We start from the raw sequence: 20,664 nt of genomic DNA, 5'->3' as shown, positions 1-20,664 counted from the left end.
TAAATTTTACATTATGTGGTTTTTAATCACAATTAAAAAAAAAAAAAAGCACACTACAAACAAAAGAACTTGGCCTGTGTCGTCCTCATTGCATAACTGGGAACCCACAGACACTCTGCCCAACTCTTATATTCTCTTCATAGGACTTTCTGCCTTATTTTTCTGAAAATGATTTCTCCCTTAGAACATATTGGTTCTTTTTTTTTCCTTTTTAAAAATAGTTTATAAAATAGACACAGAAATTTATACAACTCATAAATGAACTCTCGCATAGTTCAATTAATTTTCACAAAGTGAGCACACCTATGTAAACATCACCCACCTCAAGAAACAGATATTACTGTTAACCCAGAAGCTTCCATGTGCTCCTTCCCAATTACAGTACTCCCCCTGACCCCTGACCCCACTAATCCCACAAATAGTGGCCCATAAGGGCCGCTATTCTGGCTTTTAATACAGTAGATTAGTCTTGCCAGAACAACTTGGTTCTGGTCATCGTTTTTTGGTCACTGTTGTGGCAATATCAGTGTAACCGTTAGATAAAGCAAGGGTCAGCAAACTATAGTCTATGGTCCAAATCCAGCCTGCTGCCTGTTTTTGTAACTAAGTTTATTGGAACACAGACACACTCATTTGTTGACGTGATGTCTGTGGTTACTTTTGAGCTATAGTCACAGTATTGAGTAGTTGCAACAAAGACTGTTGCAACTGGCCCACAGAGACTAAAATACTATCTGGCCCATTACAGAAAAAAGTTTCCAACCCCTGAGATCCAGTTTTGTTTCTAGATTGATCAACTGTCCTGGAACTCCCCAGGGAAAGATGTTAGCATTCCTCTGTGTAAACCAAGTATAGGGAAGATCACTAATCCCACTGGTAGTTAACTTTTGTTCTGGTGACTTTAGTCTACAAATTGAGGCCAAAGTTTGAAGCAGTGGTAGCTAGGGGAGCCTAAGCTAATGAGACTGCCCTCATTAGTTGCCCTTATCTAGTGAAGAGGGCAGTGTCTACCTATCTTATCTTCTGGTATCATTTGCTATTCCATAGAGCCAGTTCTCCATCCTCCTCCTAAGCTCCCTATTGTATCCTGGAGGATGGACAGAAATGAAGAGCACCTGATCTACAATGACATCATTCTATTTTTATGAGCTTCAACCATGAAGTCCTTGAGGGAATACAGCCAGGGAGTATTAGAGTTGGATTTGAGGGTGCATACCAGTGGCAGTACTGCTTACAAATCAGCCAATATTGCATTCCTCTGCAGGAACTCTATCACGCTGTTTCTGAGGAAGTATAACTTTGCTTCTTTGCCAGCAGCTACACGGACATATTTTCCGCATTACTCAAGCTTCTGCTAGTGGCCACCTGGATGTGACAGACAGAGTCAAGCCTAAACTGAATTAAAAGTTGTCAGCCATCTTAATTCATTTCCAGGAAGTTAAAAATTATCCACAATATATTTCCTGGTAATAGGAAAAACCAAGGATTTTTTTGCCCTATTTTGAATATTTCTGTTTAGAACATAAATAGATGAGCAGTGCTGATAATGTTCCCTTAAAGTCCTCTGTATGTGGCTGCCTATTTTGTCCTATTTATGTTAACAATGAACTTGAGTGAAGCTAATGAGAAGGTTATTTTAGGGCCTTGGAAACCACAGTAAAGGAAAATGACAGTTCCTATAGAACCGTAGTGTGACTGAAATAGAAAGGTGGTGACTGGCCTCTCTCTGTAGAAGCAGGAAAGGCAGGCAGGAGAGGGTTGATGATACCACTTTGAAGCATTTGATTTGCTTATTAGTATGTCCAGTCTCTTTCTGTGCAAGTTTTCTGACTGCTGTGGAGACACAGAACAAAAAATTCCATGTCAAAATGACTCAAAGAGGTAGAGGCTTCTGCTAGGTCCCTTCTGCATCCCCTCTGTAACACTTCAGTGTGGTGGACTTCATACCTCTCAGGGGACCACTGCAGGGAGAAGGAACGCATTATGGGGGTGACCATCTTATCACACGTAAGCAAGAGCGCACTGAGCAATAACTGAGGCTGCCCGGAGGGTGGCAAAGGAAGAATATTTTTGTTCTGAGGAACCATGTTGAGTGGCAGGACGTTACAGTGAGGGTCATCCAGTGCAGTTTCTGCTAGGGATCACAGATGTGCCAGTCTGCAGCACCCTGGGTGAGGCTTCGGGTTTGATATTTAATGTCTCTGATGAATATGGGTCAAGGCAAATAGATTGTTTAAAAGCTCTACTTTCAAACACTGTGAGAACCCAGAGGAAGCCGTGACTTGGCTCTTCGGCAAGTGCCTCTGTGAACCACCATCTTTTCTTATCTAGGCAAGTCCTAAGTCTTTGAAAGAGCCAGTGTTGTCCCATCACAGAGTATTCTATATGCAGATTATTATACAGCAGAAGCACTGTTTACTGATCTTATCTCACTTTATTTTGATGCAACGGGGAGGAAGTACTGGTTGTTCTCCCATGCTGGCCAACTCTCTGGCACATTTCTTTTGGTCTCTGTGTGTCTCAGGCTCTCCTGTCACTCCCATTTCCCATTTCTCACATATTGTCTCAGCTGTTGGTGAGAACTGAAGTCAGGAAACACTCTCACAATCTGAAAGTAAGAAATTATGCATCACAAATAATAGTCTTGCTGCAGGATGGTTGACATTTCATTTTTGTGATTAAAATGTATATGGCATCTAGGACCGGATGCAGTGACTCACACCTGTAATCCCGACACTTTGGGAGGCTGAGGTGGGAGGATCTCTTGAGCCCAGGAATTTGAGACCAGCCTGAGCAACAGTGAGACCCCATCTCTACAAAAAATTTGAAAGTTAACTAGGCGTGGTTACATGTGCTTGTAGTCCCAGCTACTTGGGAGGCTGAGATAGGAGGATCACTTGAGCTCAGGAGGTGGAGGCTGCACTGTGAGCTATGATTGCACCACTGCACTCCAGGCTGGGCGCAGAGTAAGCCCCTGTCTCAAAAAATAAAAAAAAGTATAGCATCCAGGCCCTCATTTCTTTCAATAAGATTGCCCAGATTAATGATTTTTAATTCCACATTTCCTTTTTGTAATTTATTTTCAATTTTACTATAGCTCAAATTTATTTTAGAAGCAAGTTAATTCAGAGAAATGAAAGATACATTTGGCAATTTTTGAGTTAACATAATTATATTTTATAATTTCCTAAAAAATATCTCCAGTGTGTCATATCTCAGTTATTTAGCAAATGTAGTGAGTCTTTTCAACTGAATAACAAAAGCAGCTACTATTTTTACTTTAAAATATCCTGTAATTAACTACCTATGGAAAGTTATCTATGTCAAGCAAAAGAATGAGTCTCACTATACTTCACTTTGTGAATATCTTACCATTGAGAGGATGTTCTATGTGAAAAAAAAATATGGAGAGAGTAGCTAAAAGTTTTACGCTTATAAATTTAGGTTATTTGTTTATAAGCTGACTTTGTTTAAAATTTTATGCAGTGCTCTTAGAAACATACTTTTAATTTCATAAGTTTAAAGAGTTTTCTTTTATTAGACAATGAATTTTCTCACTGATGTGTGGAAATTTCCAACTTTGAGAGCTCAGGTATTTGCGTAATTGATGTGCAAAAATAACTTTAAATTGCTTTTTGTTACATGGAAACCTAGAATAAATTTTCATAATTCATATTAATCATATTATGTCATACATAAATGGTTTAATTCAATTTCTTAGTTGTGATGTTCAGTGTGATTCAAAATGAATTCTGAATATTTAAGGATGGTTAGTGTGCATATTCCTTCTTTCTCTCAGCAATATTGAATTTAATAAGTGAATAATTGAGAATTTGCTTCATTGGGCTGTACTTGCACAGATCGCTACATCCCTCTTACTGCCACTGGCATAAAGCAATTAACTCTGAATCACCAACCTAGGAAAGAAAAAAGAAAAAAAATTTTCCTCCAAGAAAAATTAGTCATTAATATACCTGTTTAGAAAGTCAGTTAGACAAGATGAAGACAGGGCAGATTTCTCCACACTATATTATTTTATCAGTACTGACCTGCCTTACGAGCAGCTTGATACTGAATATTTCACTCATGGTCAGAGCAGTAATTCCTCCAATTCCCCTGTTAACACAGATACTCTTGCAGTTCAGGAAATTAAATCATACACTGAAGGTGTTTGTTGTCTCATAATCATAATTATGATGATTGACCAAGCCGTGGGGTCTCAGAAGCTCTCACACATTAATGGGAACTATGGAGTTGTCAGCACTGATTGGAGAAGCTGCTGAAAGCCAAATTGCAGACTCCGGTGCTGCTTCTCTGTTTTGTTTCTGTCCCACAAACCCATATATTCTCATAGAGCATTTAATGTTCCTGTTGCTCATCATTTCGTCATATAACTTTGCATCGTTTATATTTCTTATAATTCAAAGTATGAGTTTAATTAATTATGTATTTCTGATCTGTCAATGAAGGGTAACTCCAATCAGCATTATTTTTACAATGTATTTACACTGTAAGCCACAATGAGGTTTTAATTTCAACTTGATACTTCATAATCGAGAAGAAAGTATGAATCAGAAAAGCAGAGATGATTTTCAGGGGGTTCATATTGACTTTGTGTTAGGGAGGCAGTGTAGTGTAATGGGAGAGAGCCTGGGCTTTAGAGTTTAGCAGACTTAGGCTAGGTTCTGACTCTGCTCTTTCTAACTGAGTGACCTTGGGGAAATTCTTTATTCCCTCTGACATTGAATTTCTTTCTCTGCAAATTGGAATAATAAAATCTATCTGAGAGATACTGCTAGGATTAAATGGGGAAAAAATCCAAGTAAAGCATTTGACATAGTGCGTAGCCCATAATAAACATGTAATATGTGTTATTGTTGTCATTTTTAATGCTATTATCGGTATAATTTATGTAATTATCTGATTTCTTTTCTCCTAATTCCTGAGTGGGAAATAGTTGGAAAAGGCTTGAAAATATGTATATTAGCAAACCCTGACTATTGTCTTCTAATAGTAATCGAGCTCTTTTTATGGATTACATAGGCTAGAGTTGAATTTAGATGCTTGACATGTTTGGTTTCTGAACCAGATTGCAGTCACGTCACTACAGATTCATTTTCTCTTTAAATTGTAAAAATTAAAACAGTAGTACAGACTCATGTTTAAAACAGCAATCTGATCCAAGATTTTGTAGTCTGTAGAACTGATAATGTTTAATGTTCTCCATAAATTCATGGGGCTTAATAGGAAAGTACACAGAATTTTTAGAGCTTAAACAGACTTTAGAGATACTACTCTAATTCAAACCCTTCATCAAATGAGGAAACTCTGTAGGCAATTTGAATGAAGAATTCAGCTAAGATTCTTTATCTTTGTGTAAGAAGTAGATACAGCTTTGCAAAAGAAAGAGCTACCTAATAATGATTAAATTGTTATCATTGCTTCAAATTTTCATCTTATTGTTATGAATGACTATAAAATAAATTTTAGAGCTGCCATCAATGTACATACTGTTCTGTGTATTTTCTCTTAATATTATTTTCCTTTATTTTATTTTTTATTTTTATTTTATTTATTTATTTATTTATTGAGACGGAGTTTCACTCCTGTTGCCCAGGCTGGAGTGCAATGGAGTGATCTCAGCTCACTGCAACCTCTGCCTCCCAGGTTCAAGCAATTCTCCCGCCTCAGCCTCCTGAGTAGCTGGGATTACAGGCATGTACCACTATGCCCGACTAATTTTGTAGTTTTAGTAGAGACGGGGTTTCTCCATGTTGGTCAGGCTGGTCTCCAGCTCCCAACCTCAGGTGATCTGCCCTCCTTGGCCTCCCAAAGTGCCGGTATTACAGGGATGAGCCATCACACCCGGCCTATTATCTTTTATTTTTAAATTGCTACATAAGGTTACCCTCTTTGAACTGCATGGTTTGCTTGCTCATTCCCATGTTGTTGGGCATTTGAGTTTTCCTCGCTTTTTCCTAATATAAATGGAACTGCTATACACATCTTCTGTTTTTTTTTTTTTTTTTTTTTTTTTTTTAAAGTAGAGACAGGGTCTTGCTTTGTTGTCCAGGCTCATCTTAATTCCTAGCCTCAAGCACTCTTTCTGCTTGGGCCTTCCAGTGTCGGGATTACAGGCATGAGCCACCTCGCCTGGCCGCTATGCACGTCTTTTATTAGGTTACTCCCCTGCACTTCTCCCACCCCACTTAATTCTTAGAGGAATATTCCCACAAATTAATCAAGATACAGTATTACAGTACATTCTAGTTACTGGTAATTGGGCTCAAACTCACTTCACAGGTAGCTTGATATTGTAAACTCAAATACTATAGATTTCACTAAATATAGGTCTTCTTAGGTGGCTGCTTTTTGTTAGGCAGAAAATCTTTTACCTGCATGGAATGAGTTACAAAGAGAGTTTTTTTTTTTTCAAGGTAAAGGAAGAAGGGAAGGCTTGAGAAGACCCTGGGGAAATTTGACTCCTTTATAATTTCTCCTGAGTCTGATTTTCAGAGTGTCATTTTGTTTTCTTACACAGTATATCAGGCATACTCCAATTTTTAAAAGTGGAGATATACCAATGTTATTGAAAAAGAAGGAAAATAGAGATAAAAATATTTAAAAGACAAATATATAGTTTTAGATTAACCATAAATAGGTTTCTTTCCATTAGTGCAGAGGTGAGCATGTTTTGGACTTAACATCACATAATTCTTTTGTTACAGAGATCTACTTTCATTTCCCAGACCTTAAATACAGATGGGAGTTTCAGTCTTTATAGCAGTCCTGTTGCCAGATACAATTCAGTCTTGATGGGAAGGAAGTCTTGTGGCCAGATGGGTGGCGATCCATGGTACAAGGCCATAAAGATAAAATTGGAAAGAAGAAAATTAAAACTATAAGGGCCCCCGGACAGGTCTTTGTAACAAAGATGAACCTGATTACAGGCAACTGCTTGTTCTGAGAGTAGGGGCTTCTTTAAAATTGTGAAGGAAATGCATCTCTTATTTTTATTTTTAGTTTAATTTATTTTTGGAATATATAATAAATTCACATAGATCAAAATTCAAATGAAAATTCTCCTTCCAACTGTGATCCCCAGCCACTCCTTTCCTCTCCCTAGAGCCAACCAGTATTACTGATTATGTGATTATCCTTCCAGAAGTATTTTGTACCTTCTACAAGTGTGTGTGTGTGTGTGTGTGTGTGTACATGAATATTGTACATGTAACCATACACGTGTATTTTCTTCTTATTTTAATGAGTGGTTACAGAATATAGACACTGTTATATACCTTGCTTTTTCACCTAACACGAAATCTTGGAAATTATTCTGTATTCCTAGAAAGAAAGCTTTTGCATTCTTTGAAAATACTTTTAAGATGGCATGTGTCTACAGTAGGTTAAAGTAATTCCTAATGCGTGGATTAGGCCTATTACATAATAGCACTCAAGAAATTGTTGTTGCCTGTTGTTGCCTGTTGCCCAAGAATACAAAAAAAAAAAAAAAAAGCAGGGGGGGGGGGGAAAAGGAATTTTCCAGGTGCAGTAGCTCATGCCTGTAATCCCAGCACTTTGGGAGGTGGAGGCAGGCAGATCACTTGAGATCAGGAGTTCGAGACCAGCTTGGCCCACATGGTGAAACCCTCTCTCTGCTAAAAATACAAAAATAAAATAAAAGGAATGTTTGATGAATAAATGAGGGAGAGAGTGAGTTACTTTATTAATTTAAGGAGCAAATAGGAAGAGACAGAGAGCTAAGAATTACCTGAAGCTCTAAGACTGTTGACCTAACCCTGACCTCAGGATGACATCATAAAATGCATATTTGTTTTAAGAGCATCAGAAATTTTCTTTAAGGCTTCATCTTGGGACATGTCAGTGGGAAGAGATGCTTTGGAGGTTGGGGGAAGAATGGAGTTATGGGATGGCCTCCAGATTCCAAAAGTCAGGAGACGTGGCCATGGATTCACTGTGATGGTACTCTAGGACTTAGAACAAGTGAATTTAGGTCCTCTCTTCAAATGCAAAAAGAGGGGGTTGGAGTAAATTATTCCAGTGGATCCTTTTAGCTCTTAAATTGTGTTGTTTATAATTTTGAAATTTCCTGTCTGATCACCAATTAGGACATTTGTTATGCTGAAATTGTATTTGTAAATATATTAAAAATGAGGTGTCCTTTCTTTTTTATATTTATTTATGAGACAGGGTCTCACTCTGTTGCCCAGGCTGGAGTGCAGTGGCACAATTATTGCTCATTGCAGCCTTAAACTCCTGGGCTCAAGCAGTCCTCCTGCCCCAGCCTCCTGAGTCACCTGGACTACAGGGCATGAACCACGGCACCAGGCTCTTTTTTTTTTTTTTTTTTTTTTTTTTTTTTTTTAGACGGAGTCTTGCTCTGTTGTCTGCTGGAGTGTGACGATGTATTCTCTGCTCACTGTAAATTCCTCCTCCTGGGTTCAAGCATTTCTCCTGCCTCAGCCTTCTGAGTAGCTGCGATTACAGGTGTCTGCCACCACACCTGGCTAATTTTTGTATTTTTAGTAGAGATGGGGTTTCAACATGTTGGCCAGGCTGGTCTCGAACTCCTTACCTCAAGTGTCCATCTGCCTCATCCTCCCAAAGTGCTGGGATTACAGGTGTGAGCCACCACGCCCAGCCCTTATCCTTTCTTTTTTTTGAGACAGAGTTTCACTCTTTTTGCCCAGGCTGGAGTGCAATGGTGCAATCTCACCTCACTACAACCTCTACCTCCCAGGTACAAGTGATTCTCCTGCTGCAACCTCCCGAGTTGCTGGAATTACAGACACCCGCCACCACCCCCAGCTAACTTTTTGTATTTTTAGTAGAGACAGGGTTTCAGTATATTGGCCAGGCTGGTCTTGAACTCCTGACCTCGTGAGCCACCACACCAGGCCCTTTCTTTAAGATAATAAAAAAAAACACACAGGTTATTGGTAACAATGTGATTGTTAAGATAACAAAATTAGGCTGGGCGCGGTGGCTCATGCCTGTAATCCCAGCACTTTGGGAGGCCAAGGTGGGCAGATTATGAGGTCAGGAGATTGAGACCACGGTGAACCCCATCTCTACTAAAAATACAAAAAATTAGCTGGGCCCGATGGCGGGGGCCTGTAATCCCAGCTACTTGGGAGGCTGAGGCAGGAGAATGGCATGAACCTGGGAGGCAGAGCTCGCAGTGAGCCAAGATCATGCCACTGCACTCCAGCCCGGGCGACAGAGTGAGATTCCGTCTCAAAAAAAAAAAAAAGATAACAAAATTAGAAAGTTGTTTGCCATGATTATATTTCTCACAAAAATTGGCTAAACTATTAAGATAGAAGCAGATTTACAGGGGTAGGACTAAATATCCCACATTTTGACACATTTTGAGAGAATTAAAGCTCTGTAGTTTCAACCTTTTATCAAAATATAATATTAAAGTTATTCACTAGTAAATATAATTGTCATAAATGATAATGTATATGTTTAACAATATTTAATTATCAAGATAGTAGCTAATAGTAAATATAATTCATAGTGAAATAAATCTTTCTTTTTCTTCTTTATTTTAGTTAAGTATGAGAGAGAAGCTAGTAAATACTGGGATACATTTTACAAGATTCATAAGAATAAGTTTTTCAAGGATCGTAATTGGCTGTTGAGGGAATTTCCTGAAATTCTTCCAGTTGTTCAAAAACCTGAAGAGAAGGCGAGAGAATCATCATGGGATCTTATAAATACGAGTGCTACAAATTGTTTCTCAAGAATACACTGTCCTACTATGCCTGAAGAAAAAAATCATTATGAGAAAAGTTCTGGCTCTTCAGAAGGTCAAAGCAAAACAGAATCTGATTTTTCCAACCTAGACTCTGAAAAACACAAAAAAGGACCTATGAAGACTGGATTGTTTCCCGGTAGCAATGCCACTTTCAGGATACTAGAGGTACTGTGCTTAAGGGACAAAAATGGGAGGTGACAAATAATTTGAAAATGTACATTCTGTATTTATTAATAATGCAGATTTTTTTTTCGGTAGAGAACTATCAAATCTAAATAAGCATTCAGTATACTTTGGTGCATAAATAATATTTAAGGGACTCATGTCTTTTAATCAGTCAAGTTTTAAGCTTGTGGTTTAAATTTGGTTTTGTTGTGCTTTTTTTAAAAAAAAATTGTCTGTTTTCATTTTAATCTGAGGTTAGTTTTAAGTACCAATGAAGTTTTGGCCTTAATTTTTACTCTCTGTTATTACCCCTTTTTTGGCGAAATAGAAATAAGTGAGATATATAATTTGCTATAATCTGGTGTAACCTTGGTTTTCTATTTTTACAACTAAACCCTGTCTTTCTGATTTTAAAGGCAATGTATACTGATTAGAGAAAATTTGCTAACGAGGAGATAAATTATCACCAGTCCTACAAACAAAGGATTTAACCACCGTTAACATTTTAGTGACCTTTTTCTTCTTCTTTTTTTTTTTTTTTTTTTTTTTTTTTTTTTTTTTTTGAGACAAGAGTTTTGTTCTTGTTGCCCGGGCTGGAGTGCAGTGGTGCCATCTTAGCTCACTGCAGCTTCTGCCTCCTGGGTTCAAGCGATTCTCCTGCCTCAGCCTCCCGAGTAGCTGGGATTACAGGCGCCTGCCACCACACCCAGATAATTTTTTTGTATTTTTAGTAGAGACAGGGTTTCGCCATGTTGGCCAGGCTGGTTTTGAACTCCTGACCTCAGGTGATCCACCTGCCTTAGACTCCCAAAGTGCTGGGATTACCAGCAGGAGCCATGGCGCCCGGCTGACTTTTTTCTTCTTTTATTACTGTACATGTATTCTAAGTTTTGTTTGTTTCTATTTAACATGGTATCATAAGCAGTTTTCACTATCTTTAAAAATTCTCTATATTTTCATGGCTACAAAATATTTTACTATGTGGAGTACTATAATTTTACCTATCTATTTTCACACTACTGGACATTTTAGTTGTTTTCAGGTTTTCTGAAGCAAACATCTTTGGGTATAGACTTTAGCTGCATTTTCTTTTATTGTTTTAGCTTAGATTTTCTAGTTCATAATTTATGAAGTTTTTAATACTTTTAAAACATATTGCCCACTTGCTTTCTAAGAAGTTGTACTAATACCATTCCATGATGGTGTATGTCTGTTTCATCACACCCTCATTGATTGAAATATTATTTTAATGTTTCCCACTTTGTTAGACAAAAATTGTACCTTGTTTTAATATGCATTTCTTTCATTACTAAGTAGGTCACATAATTCAAATGTTTAGAATCATTTGTACTTCTTTTGTGTTTTGTCCATTTTTTTTCTCTGCTTATCCTTTTCTTTCTAATGAGCCCTGCCCTTTATCATATATATTGCAGTTTTCTTCACAGAGTATTGGTTATTTTTTAATTTGGTTTATTTTGGGTTTTGGTGTGTAAAAATTTTAAACGTTTCCATAGTCAGATTTCTTAATGTTTATTCCTGTGATTTATTTCATTGCTTTTGAGTTTAGCAAACTCTACTGAACCCAGAGATCCAGTGAGTCTAATTGTTTTTTGGTTTAATAGAAAATCTGACATTGGTGACAAAAATTTTACCTTGCTTTTTTGATATTTGCTTGTTCTTTTGATTTTAGGTTGGTTGTGGAGCTGGAAATAGTGTGTTTCCAATTTTGAACACTTTGCAGTGAGTTTTAAGAGTTTTATTTCTATAGAATTTTACATATTTATGGAATGTTGAGAAATTCTGGGAAAATATTGTCATGTGTGTGCCAGTAGTGTTTCTAATTCTTATATGAACAATGGCTCAAGCAAATTTCAAAAGAAATGTCTTAATCTCAATGTCTACTTTCATGTGAACTGGGAATTACTCTGAACATAGTGTTTCATAGCCATGGGTTGTCCGTCATTGTTTTGAAGTAATTTTTTAAGCTTATGTGTATATGTATGAGAGAATAAGAAAAGAGGAAGCGGACCAGGCATGGTGGCACATGCCTGTAATCCCAGCACTTTGGGTGACTGAGGTGGGTGGATCACTTGAGGTCCGGAGTTCGAGACCAGCCTGACCAACACAGTGAAACCCTACCTCTACTAAAAATACAAAATTAGCCAGGCATGGTGGCACATGCCTGTAATCCCAGCTATTTGGGAGGGTGAGGCAGGAGAATCTGCTTGAACCAGGAGGCGGAGGTTGCAGTGACCCAACTGCATCATTGCACTCCAGTCTGGGCAACAAGTGCAAAACTCAGTCTCAAAAAAAAAAAAAAAAAGAGGAAGTGAGTTCATCCTTCCACTGAGCTGTGAACTGCTAAACTTCAGAGCTTATTTACTCTTCCTGGATACTTAGATGTCATTTTACACATAGAGAATTGAATGTAAAGCTTACAACTTAACCCTCATTTTGTCATCCCTTCGGAAGCAACACCCTATGTAAGATGTTTGCATGCCAAATCATTGTGTCTAGGCTTAAAATTATTTGGAGGTAGCAGCAACTCATCCTAAGACTCAAAAAAGCAGCCGGGCGCAGTGACTCGTGCCTGTAATCCCAGCACTTTGGGAGGCCGAGGCAGGCAAATCACAAGGTCAGGAGTTCAAGACCAGCCTGGCCAATATGGTAAAACCCCATCTCTACTAAAAATACAAAAAATTAGCTGGGTGTAGTGGCGGGCACCTGTAATCCCAGCTACTCAGGAAGCTGAGACAGGAGAATCACTTGAACCCATAAGGTGGAGCTTGCAGTGAGCTGAGATGCACCACTGTACTCCAGCCCAGGCAACAGTGCAAGACTTCGTCTCACAAAAAAAAAAAAAAAAAAAAAAAAAAAAAAAAAAAGCAGAGTTTGACTACAGGGACAGAGATTTGCTCCAGGCTCACCCTTCCTGTTCAGCATTTCACCTGTGTCTTTTACTCTTTCCATGATGAACACACAAAACTCTTCAAACACCTTTTATCTATGGCCAGTCTGCCAAGCTCTGTTCTTTTTTAAGTTTACACATTATTTTTCCATTATAAAATCAGCATTAGCACGTTGCAGAACATTTCCATTAGAGGGAAAGGGGAGGGAGGGAATCACTCATCATCCCCATCATCCTAACATAGCCAATGACAAAATTTTTGTTTTAATTCCTTTCAGTCTTTATGCATATTTTTAAATGATGTGATCTTTTAAATTTTTTATTATGAAAATGTAAAAGCATCTGGGGCCTGGTGCGGTGGCTCATACCTGTAATCCCAACACTTTGGGAGGACAAGGCAGGCAGATCACTTGAAGTCAGGAGTTCAAGACCAGCCTGGCCAACATGATGAAACCCTGTCTCTACTAAAATTACAAAAATTAGCTGAGTGTGGTGGTGCACACTTGTAATCCTAGCTACTCAGGAGGCTGACGCAGGAGAATCGCTTGAGCCTGGAAGGCAGAGGTTGCAGTGAGCTGAGATCACACCACTGCACTCCACCCTGAGTGACAGAGAAGAGACTCTGTCTCAAAAAAATTTTTTTTAATAAAAAATAAAGCATTCAGAAAAGCAAAGAGTACAGTGAATTTCCATATGCCCACCACCTCAATTCAACAATTACCAATATAATGCCAACATCATGACACTTTGTCTTTGATTATTTGGGATATATCTCCCAAAACTTAGTATACTCTCTAATATTGTTGTAAATCTAACATAATGAATAGTGAGTAATTCCCTACTATTATTTAATAACCAGCTAATGTGGCCAGGCATGTGTGATGCTGGTAAATTTACAGTTCTGAATGTCGTTTCTCTTTGTGTTTTTGTTAGTTTTGTTTTCCTTTTTCTAGTTTCTGGGCTGAAATTTCCAGTTTCCTTATGTCACATAGCCATATTCCTTTACCCCAGTGATCTCTGAGCTTATAATACACATAAATACACTACAATGGCAGTTGATTGTGTGTTACTTTACGACTGATCTCAAGGTATTATTTAGCATGTCATTTCTTTATGCCTTGTCTCTCCAACCACTTTTTATATTCCTTAAGGCAGAGGGCATATTTTATCCTAATCTGATTTCCCAGGTTGCCTAACAGTACAGCATAGTTAGAGCTCAATACATATTACCTGATTAATATCTCTGATTCCCCAACTTGCTAGTTATATTTTTCACCTCTCTGCTTCTCCCTTCAGCTTGTAATTGTAAGCTCTTGGTTCCTCACTCCCTAACTCTTTCTTCTTGGCTGTGTCTTTCTTTCCCTCTTACCTGTGTTTTAGAAATTACTGTAGCTCAATAACCTGAGATAATTAATTCATCTTTAAAAGGCAACCAGTGATTAGCCTTCCAAAGGAATGATTAGACTTTTTTTTTTTCTCCTTAAGAAATTATGTTTTACTACTTTTAGAGAGTATAGGATTAATGTTTTACATTTTCAGAATATTTTACCATAATTAGACCTCTAAAATGAAGAGGTCATATCATTCTCCAAGGATCATTTAATTCATAAACCCCTGCCAAGAGAGTCCTTGGTGGTATGGTGGTAGTAGTGATATTTACACCTGTTTGCTGGGAGAAGGGCCAAGGTGGTCAGCTGATTTTACAGAAAGGTTCTGGGAAGTCATTGAGTGGTCACAAGACATCAACCTGGGCTGCTGATGCAGTGGGAATTCCATCTCAGAGGTCATGCTGCCACCCTGGCAGGACACATGGCAAATGGCACATGCTTTCCTTTAGCTCCTAGACTGTTCTATATCTTATGGGTATTTGGTTTTTTACTGCCCACAGGTAGACTGCAGACCTTTTATAATGAGCTAGACATACCAGTGTCCAGAAAAGCATTTTGAGCTATATGGAAGTTTTTTGGGTTTTGTTTTGTTTTGTTTTGTTTTAGAGGACTATGTTAGTGTTTAAGTTCCTGGAAGGCAAAAGCAATCTCCTTTAATAATAATAGTGACGATAATAATAGCAACAACTCATTATAATAATGACTAACATTTATTGAGTGCTTACTCTGAGTCAGACACCTTTCTGGAAACTTTAGCTATAAGAATCCATTCACTTCAAACAAGCATCTTAGATGCCATGTTTATCTCTTTTTTAAAGATGAGGGAACTGAATTAAAGAAGAGATTAAGCAACTAGCCCAAGGTCACGCAACTAAGTAGTAAAGCTGAGAATCAAACCTTAGGCAATCTGGTTCCAAAGCCCTTGCCCTTAACCTTTAGCCACACAGTGCTACGTGTATCTGAGTGTTTGCTGAGAACATTTCAAATATATTTCAAACCACCCAGCAAATTACAAGTCACAATTATATGGATTTCATAGGAAACAACAGGGGAACATGTAGAAGTAAAGTGCTATTTTTATGTTTGACAGATGAGAAAAGACCAAGCAGTACAAGTTTTAACTTTGATTCAGTACTGGTTAGCTTTTCATAAACAAATCCTATTCATCATACTTTAACTTATTTGGATAGATCTTAAATTGAATGCAAATCCCTAGTGCCATAGAATGAGTGAATTATATGTTAACATAGTTATTCATCAATGAGTTGCCTTTAAGAATATAATCTGAGGCCAGGCACAGTGGCTCACTCCTGTAATCCCAGCACTTTGGGAGTCCGAGGTGGGTGGATCACCTGAGGTCAGGAGTTCGAGACCAGCCTTACCAACATGGTGAAACCCCATCTCTACTAAAAATACAAAATTAGCTGGCTGTGGTAGTGCATGCCTGTAATCTCAGCTACTTGGGAGGCGAGGCAGGAGAATTGCTTGAACCCAGGAGGCAGAGACTGCAGTGAGCCGAGATCGTGCCATTGCACTCCAGCCTGGGCAACAAGAGCGAAACTTCATCTCAAAAATAAAAAAAAGAGTATAACCTGAGCCTGGGTCAGATATTGCTAAATGCATATTTGGGCTTGTATTCCATATTTATTTAGAAGTTCGCCTTGCTTGGAATACTTCTTGAGTCAGATTAGAAGTCTTAATGATATGCTTCAAGGCTCACCTTTTTATCCTGCCATATACCAGTTTGGGCTCTCAGGATTAGTGCTGCTTCTCATCCCTGCATGTGACTCCCACTTCTAAACTCTTCAACCATTTCCCCTTCTTGTCATTTAACAATATTATCCTCCTCCTTCAGAAATTTTAAGACTTATACCTCAGGGTGCTGGCCCTCTCCACACCCCTGTAGAAGTCGTATAAAACCAATTATGTCGCCAATTAGACTATAAAACCCATGAAAGCCAGGACCATCCTTACTGTTTAATGACATGCTGAACTCTTTCTGTAGTTCAGACATGGTACTAAGCAACATGATGCAATGATTATTTGATACCAGCATACATAGTATAATCAGGAGGAGTACTGGCCTACAAATTTCAGAGTATATGACTGCCTTAGTAACCATGAACCAGCCATCATTACTGAATTTCAAATAAAGGCCAAACAGAACGTATTTAAGTTAAGAAGAGGCCAATTAAAAATCATATCGCCTATTGGCCAGGCACAGTGGCATGCATCTGTAGTTCCAGCTACTCGGGAGGATGAGGCGGGAGAATCACTTGAGCCCCAGAGGTCGAGGCTGCAGTGACCTGTGATTGTGCCACTGTGCCCCAGCCTGGGTGACAGAGCGAGACCCTGTCTCAAAAAAAAGCTGAGGGGTGGGGGTGGAAATACTTATTAACAAGTCAGACCTACAGTTTCCTTTCTTCTCTAGTTTGAGCATTTCTGGACTCCAGATATAAATATTTCTTCTGGCCGAGCACAGGGGCTCACACCTATGATCCTGACAGTTTGAGAGACTGAGGCAGGAGGATCATTTGAGAACAATAGTTCAAGACCAGCCTGGGCAACATAGTGAGACCCCATCTCTACAGAAAAATCTAAAATTAGCTGGGCATGGTAAGGCACATCTGTAGTCCTAGCTACTCAGGAGGCTGAGGAAGGAAGATCGCTAGAGCCCAAGAGCTCAAGGTTATAGTGAGCTATGGTCGCGTTACTGTACTCCAACCTGGGGAACAGAGCAAGACCTTGTCTCCAAAAAAATAAAAATATTTCTTCCATCTTCATAGGAACTCTCCAGAGTCCTTTCTGTATTGTTGTGATTTTGCTTCTGGAGCTGTGGAGCTCATAAAGGTATGCTACTCCCGGGAATCATACCAACTGATGCCTAAGGTATTACCCCAGAAAAATAAAAGTTGTTTTGATTTTAAGATCACTAGAGGTGGGGCGTGGTGGCTCACGCCTGTAATCCCAGCATTTTGGGAGGCCGAGGTGGGCAGATCACCTGAGGTCAGGAGTTCGAGACCAGGCTGGCCAACATGGTGAAACCCATCTCTACTAAAAATAAAAAAATTAGCTGGGTGTGGTGGCACGTGCCTGTAGTCACAGCTATTCGGGAGGCTGAGGCAGGAGAATGGCTTGAACCCGGGAGGCAGAGGTTGCGGGTGACAGAGAAAGAATCTGTCTCAAGAAAGAAAGAAAAAGAGAGAGAGAGAGAGAGAGAGAAAGAAAGAAAGAAGAAAGGAAGGAAGGGAGGGAGGGAGGGAGGGCCAACAGCACATAAGAAATGACCAGAAAGGGTACTGACCTACAAAATTTAGAATGTATGCCTGCCCATGAATAATCGTAGTCCAAGCAGAACCTCTTTAAGTTCAGAAACAGCAACCCAGAGCAGACCTCTAATAATACTATCTACTAACTCAGAAAGCCTACCCTCCTCTACTTTTAAAGTTAAAAAGGGATTGCGAAGGATATTTGTTATCAAGGCCAAGAGCTAGCCTTAACTTTTTTAGGGCAGCTGGAAATAAGCTAACAATACTGAATTGGAAAAAAGTGTTCAGATTGACAGAGGAAAGGTTTTTGGGAGAAAAGGTTAAAATTTTGACCTTTTTATTAAAAAAAAAAAAATTCCCGGAAGTCTACTAAGTCCTCTTTTTGCTTTCTGTTCCTTTATCATGACAGTCACACTCGTCCTACAGAGCAGCCCAGTGTTTTGCCTTTGTTCACGATGTATGTGATGATGGCTTACCTTACCCTTTTCCAGATGGGATCCTGGATGTCATTCTCCTTGTCTTTGTGCTCTCTTCTATTCATCCTGACAGGTAAATGAAGACGAAAGGGCAAAGCAGATGTGTAAAGCTCCTTTATCAGTAGTGGTTTTCAGAACTATCAAAGCAAAAATGACAATTTTTGAATTTATTATTTAGTGAGCGACATTATGTATAATATGCAGCCTTTTAATGGCAATTTTTCTCTTCTTCGTACTTTTAGACAGAAACTGGTCAGACTACTTCATTAATGAGCTTTCTGTCACTGTCAGAATGAAGTGAGCATATTCTGGCAAGACACATACCTATTAAAAGTGACAGTGCTTCAAGGAAATTACAAATTCAGAACAATCTAATAGACTCCCAAGAGGGAAATTGTACTTGGCGATCAGAAACAAACATCTTTAGTGTAGTGTCTTCCTGAATGTTCATGAAGAGGTGGGCTTGGGATCTGTTTGGCTTCACACAGGCCTGTTGATGGGCTTTAAAAATTTTGTTCTAAAGAAGCACACTAGGGAATTAGGAGTTATTAAGATTTGCCAGATTATCCTTGGACCTTTATGATCTAAGGTTAGCCTGATGCCATCATTTAAATATTTATGACTTAAAGTTTCATACAGTGTTTTAAAACTATAAACATAGCTTTTCTCCAGAGAGAAAACATAAAAAGATATTACCAGCAATTAAAATGATTACCTTTCTTAAATCTTGCCACCTTCTATGTATTAAAGGGTAAGTATCAGGTCTGTGCTTTCATAAGGTTTCTTAACATTGGGTTCTCATAGTTTCCTGGTAGGAGATACAGACTTGGCGTCAACCACTTTTTGTTTGATGAGTATGATACCCTTTTCCATAGAAACTGAGTCACCATGTGCTTATTTCTTTGCAATTAAAAGGCCACTAGGACCTTTATAATTCTTTTACTTCCCATTGAGAAGTGAGCACTTTGATTACTTGTAGAAGAATAAATTCCATTTCCAAATAAATCTGAAATAAGATACATTAGCACCTAGTGAGGTATGTCAGGTTTTATGAAGCTACTGTTTCCTCCCAGTTTCTATAACCTATTTCTTTCTGCTAATCTGTTTAGACTGTAGGCATTGTTCAGGTACTAATAGAAAGATGTCATATATGTGTTTGGTATCCTCATATGAACAGTTAAAAGGATGGAGGAGGCATATAGAGAACAAGATTTCCCATTTGATACCCATAACAAGAAACATTTAAATTCTACACATAGCCACAAAAAGACTATTTGAAATTGGTTCAGATAATGTATTTTCTCGTGATTTGAATTGAATGTTAAAGAGAAGAGAAAGGCCGGGTGCAGTGGTTCACGCCTATAATCCCAGCACTTTGGGAGGCCGAGGTGGGTGGATCACCTGAGGTCAGGAGTTCCAGACCAGCCTGGTCAACATGGTGAAACCTCGTCTGTACTGAAAAATATAAAAATTAGCCAGGCATGGTGGTGGGTGCCTGTAATCCCAGCTACTTGGGAGGCTGAGGCAGGAGAATTGCTTGAACTCAGGAGGTGGAGGTTGCAGTGAGCTGAGACTGTGCCATTGCACTTCAGTCTAGGCAATGAGAGTGAAACTCTGTCTCAAAAAAAAAAAGAGAAGAGAAAGCAGATGCCTTGGGAAGATTGTGTCTATCATATAGCATTTCATTCTATTTATTATAAAATGAATTTAGAATTTAGATGTATCATGACAGTGACCACTGTCTTACCTACATAGAAATGATCTAAAAATAAGGTGAATGAATAGAAAAGGGACAATAGTAAATTTATTTAAAAGGCAAGGCAGGCCGGGCCGGGCACGGTGACTCACCCCTGTAATCCCAGCACTCTGGGAGGCCAAGGTGAGCGGATCACGAGGTCAGGAGATGGAGACCATCCTGGCTACCACAGTGAAACCCCGTCTCTACTAAAAATATTTTTAAAAATTAGCCGGGCATGGTGGTGGGTGCCTGTAGTCCCAGCTACTCGGGAGACTGAGGCAGGAGAATGGCATGAACTTGGGAGGCAGAGGTTGCAGTGAACCGAGATCACGCCACTGCACACTGGCCCGGGCAACAGAGCAAGACTCCATCTCAAAAAAAAAAAAAAAAAAAAGGCAAGGCAGGCCAGGCGCAGTGGCTCACACTTGTAATCCCAACACTTTGGGAGGCCAAGGCAGGAGGATCACTTGAGGCCAGGAGTCCAAGACCAGCCTGGCCAACATGGTGAAACCCCCATCTCTACTAAAAATAGAAAAATTAGCTGGTTGTGGTGGCACAGGCCTGTGAACCTAGCTACTGGGGAGGCTGAGGCAGAAGGGTTGTTTGAACCCAAGAGGTGAAGGTTGCAGTGTTCCAAGATTGCACCACTGCACTCCAGCCTGGGCGACAAAGCAAGACTTTGTCTCAAAAAAAAAAATAAAAGGCTGGGTGCTGTGGCTCACGCCTGTAATCCCAGTACTTTGGGAGGCCAAGGCAGGTGGATCACCTGAGGTCAGGAATTCAAGACCAGCCTGGCCAACATAGTGAAACCCCGTCTCTACCAAAAATACAAAATTAGCCGGGTGTGGTGGCACACACCTGTAGTCCCAGCTACTCGCGAGGCTGAGACAGGAGAATTGCTTGAAACTGGAAGGCAGAGACTGCACTGTGCAGAGA

At 39.2% G+C, this 20,664-nt stretch overlaps 1 protein-coding gene across 11 annotated transcripts in view; it reads left to right on the top strand.

Moving 5' to 3' along the window:
* Window positions 1-20,664, top strand: part of METTL8 (methyltransferase 8, tRNA N3-cytidine) — a 180,016-nt gene that overhangs the window by 75,513 nt on the left and 83,839 nt on the right. For all 11 annotated transcript variants that reach the window (XR_012094219.1, XR_012094218.1, XR_012094217.1 and 8 more), the window contains exons 4-7: window positions 9,579-9,949; window positions 11,640-11,689; window positions 17,032-17,095; window positions 17,924-18,063. Coding sequence is in view for 4 of the 11 variants with exons in the window: in XM_007965331.3 (XP_007963522.1) it covers window positions 9,579-9,949; window positions 11,640-11,689; window positions 17,032-17,095; window positions 17,924-18,063 (625 nt within the window). In the remaining 7 variants the exon portion in view is untranslated. The remainder of the gene's footprint in view (window positions 1-9,578; window positions 9,950-11,639; window positions 11,690-17,031; window positions 17,096-17,923; window positions 18,064-20,664) is intronic.

This window comes from Chlorocebus sabaeus, chromosome 10 (assembly GCF_047675955.1).
Source record: "Chlorocebus sabaeus isolate Y175 chromosome 10, mChlSab1.0.hap1, whole genome shotgun sequence".
NCBI lineage: Eukaryota > Metazoa > Chordata > Mammalia > Primates > Cercopithecidae > Chlorocebus > Chlorocebus sabaeus.
Note: the sequence above shows the minus strand (reverse complement) of the source record. Positions and strands in the feature narration are given on the sequence as shown.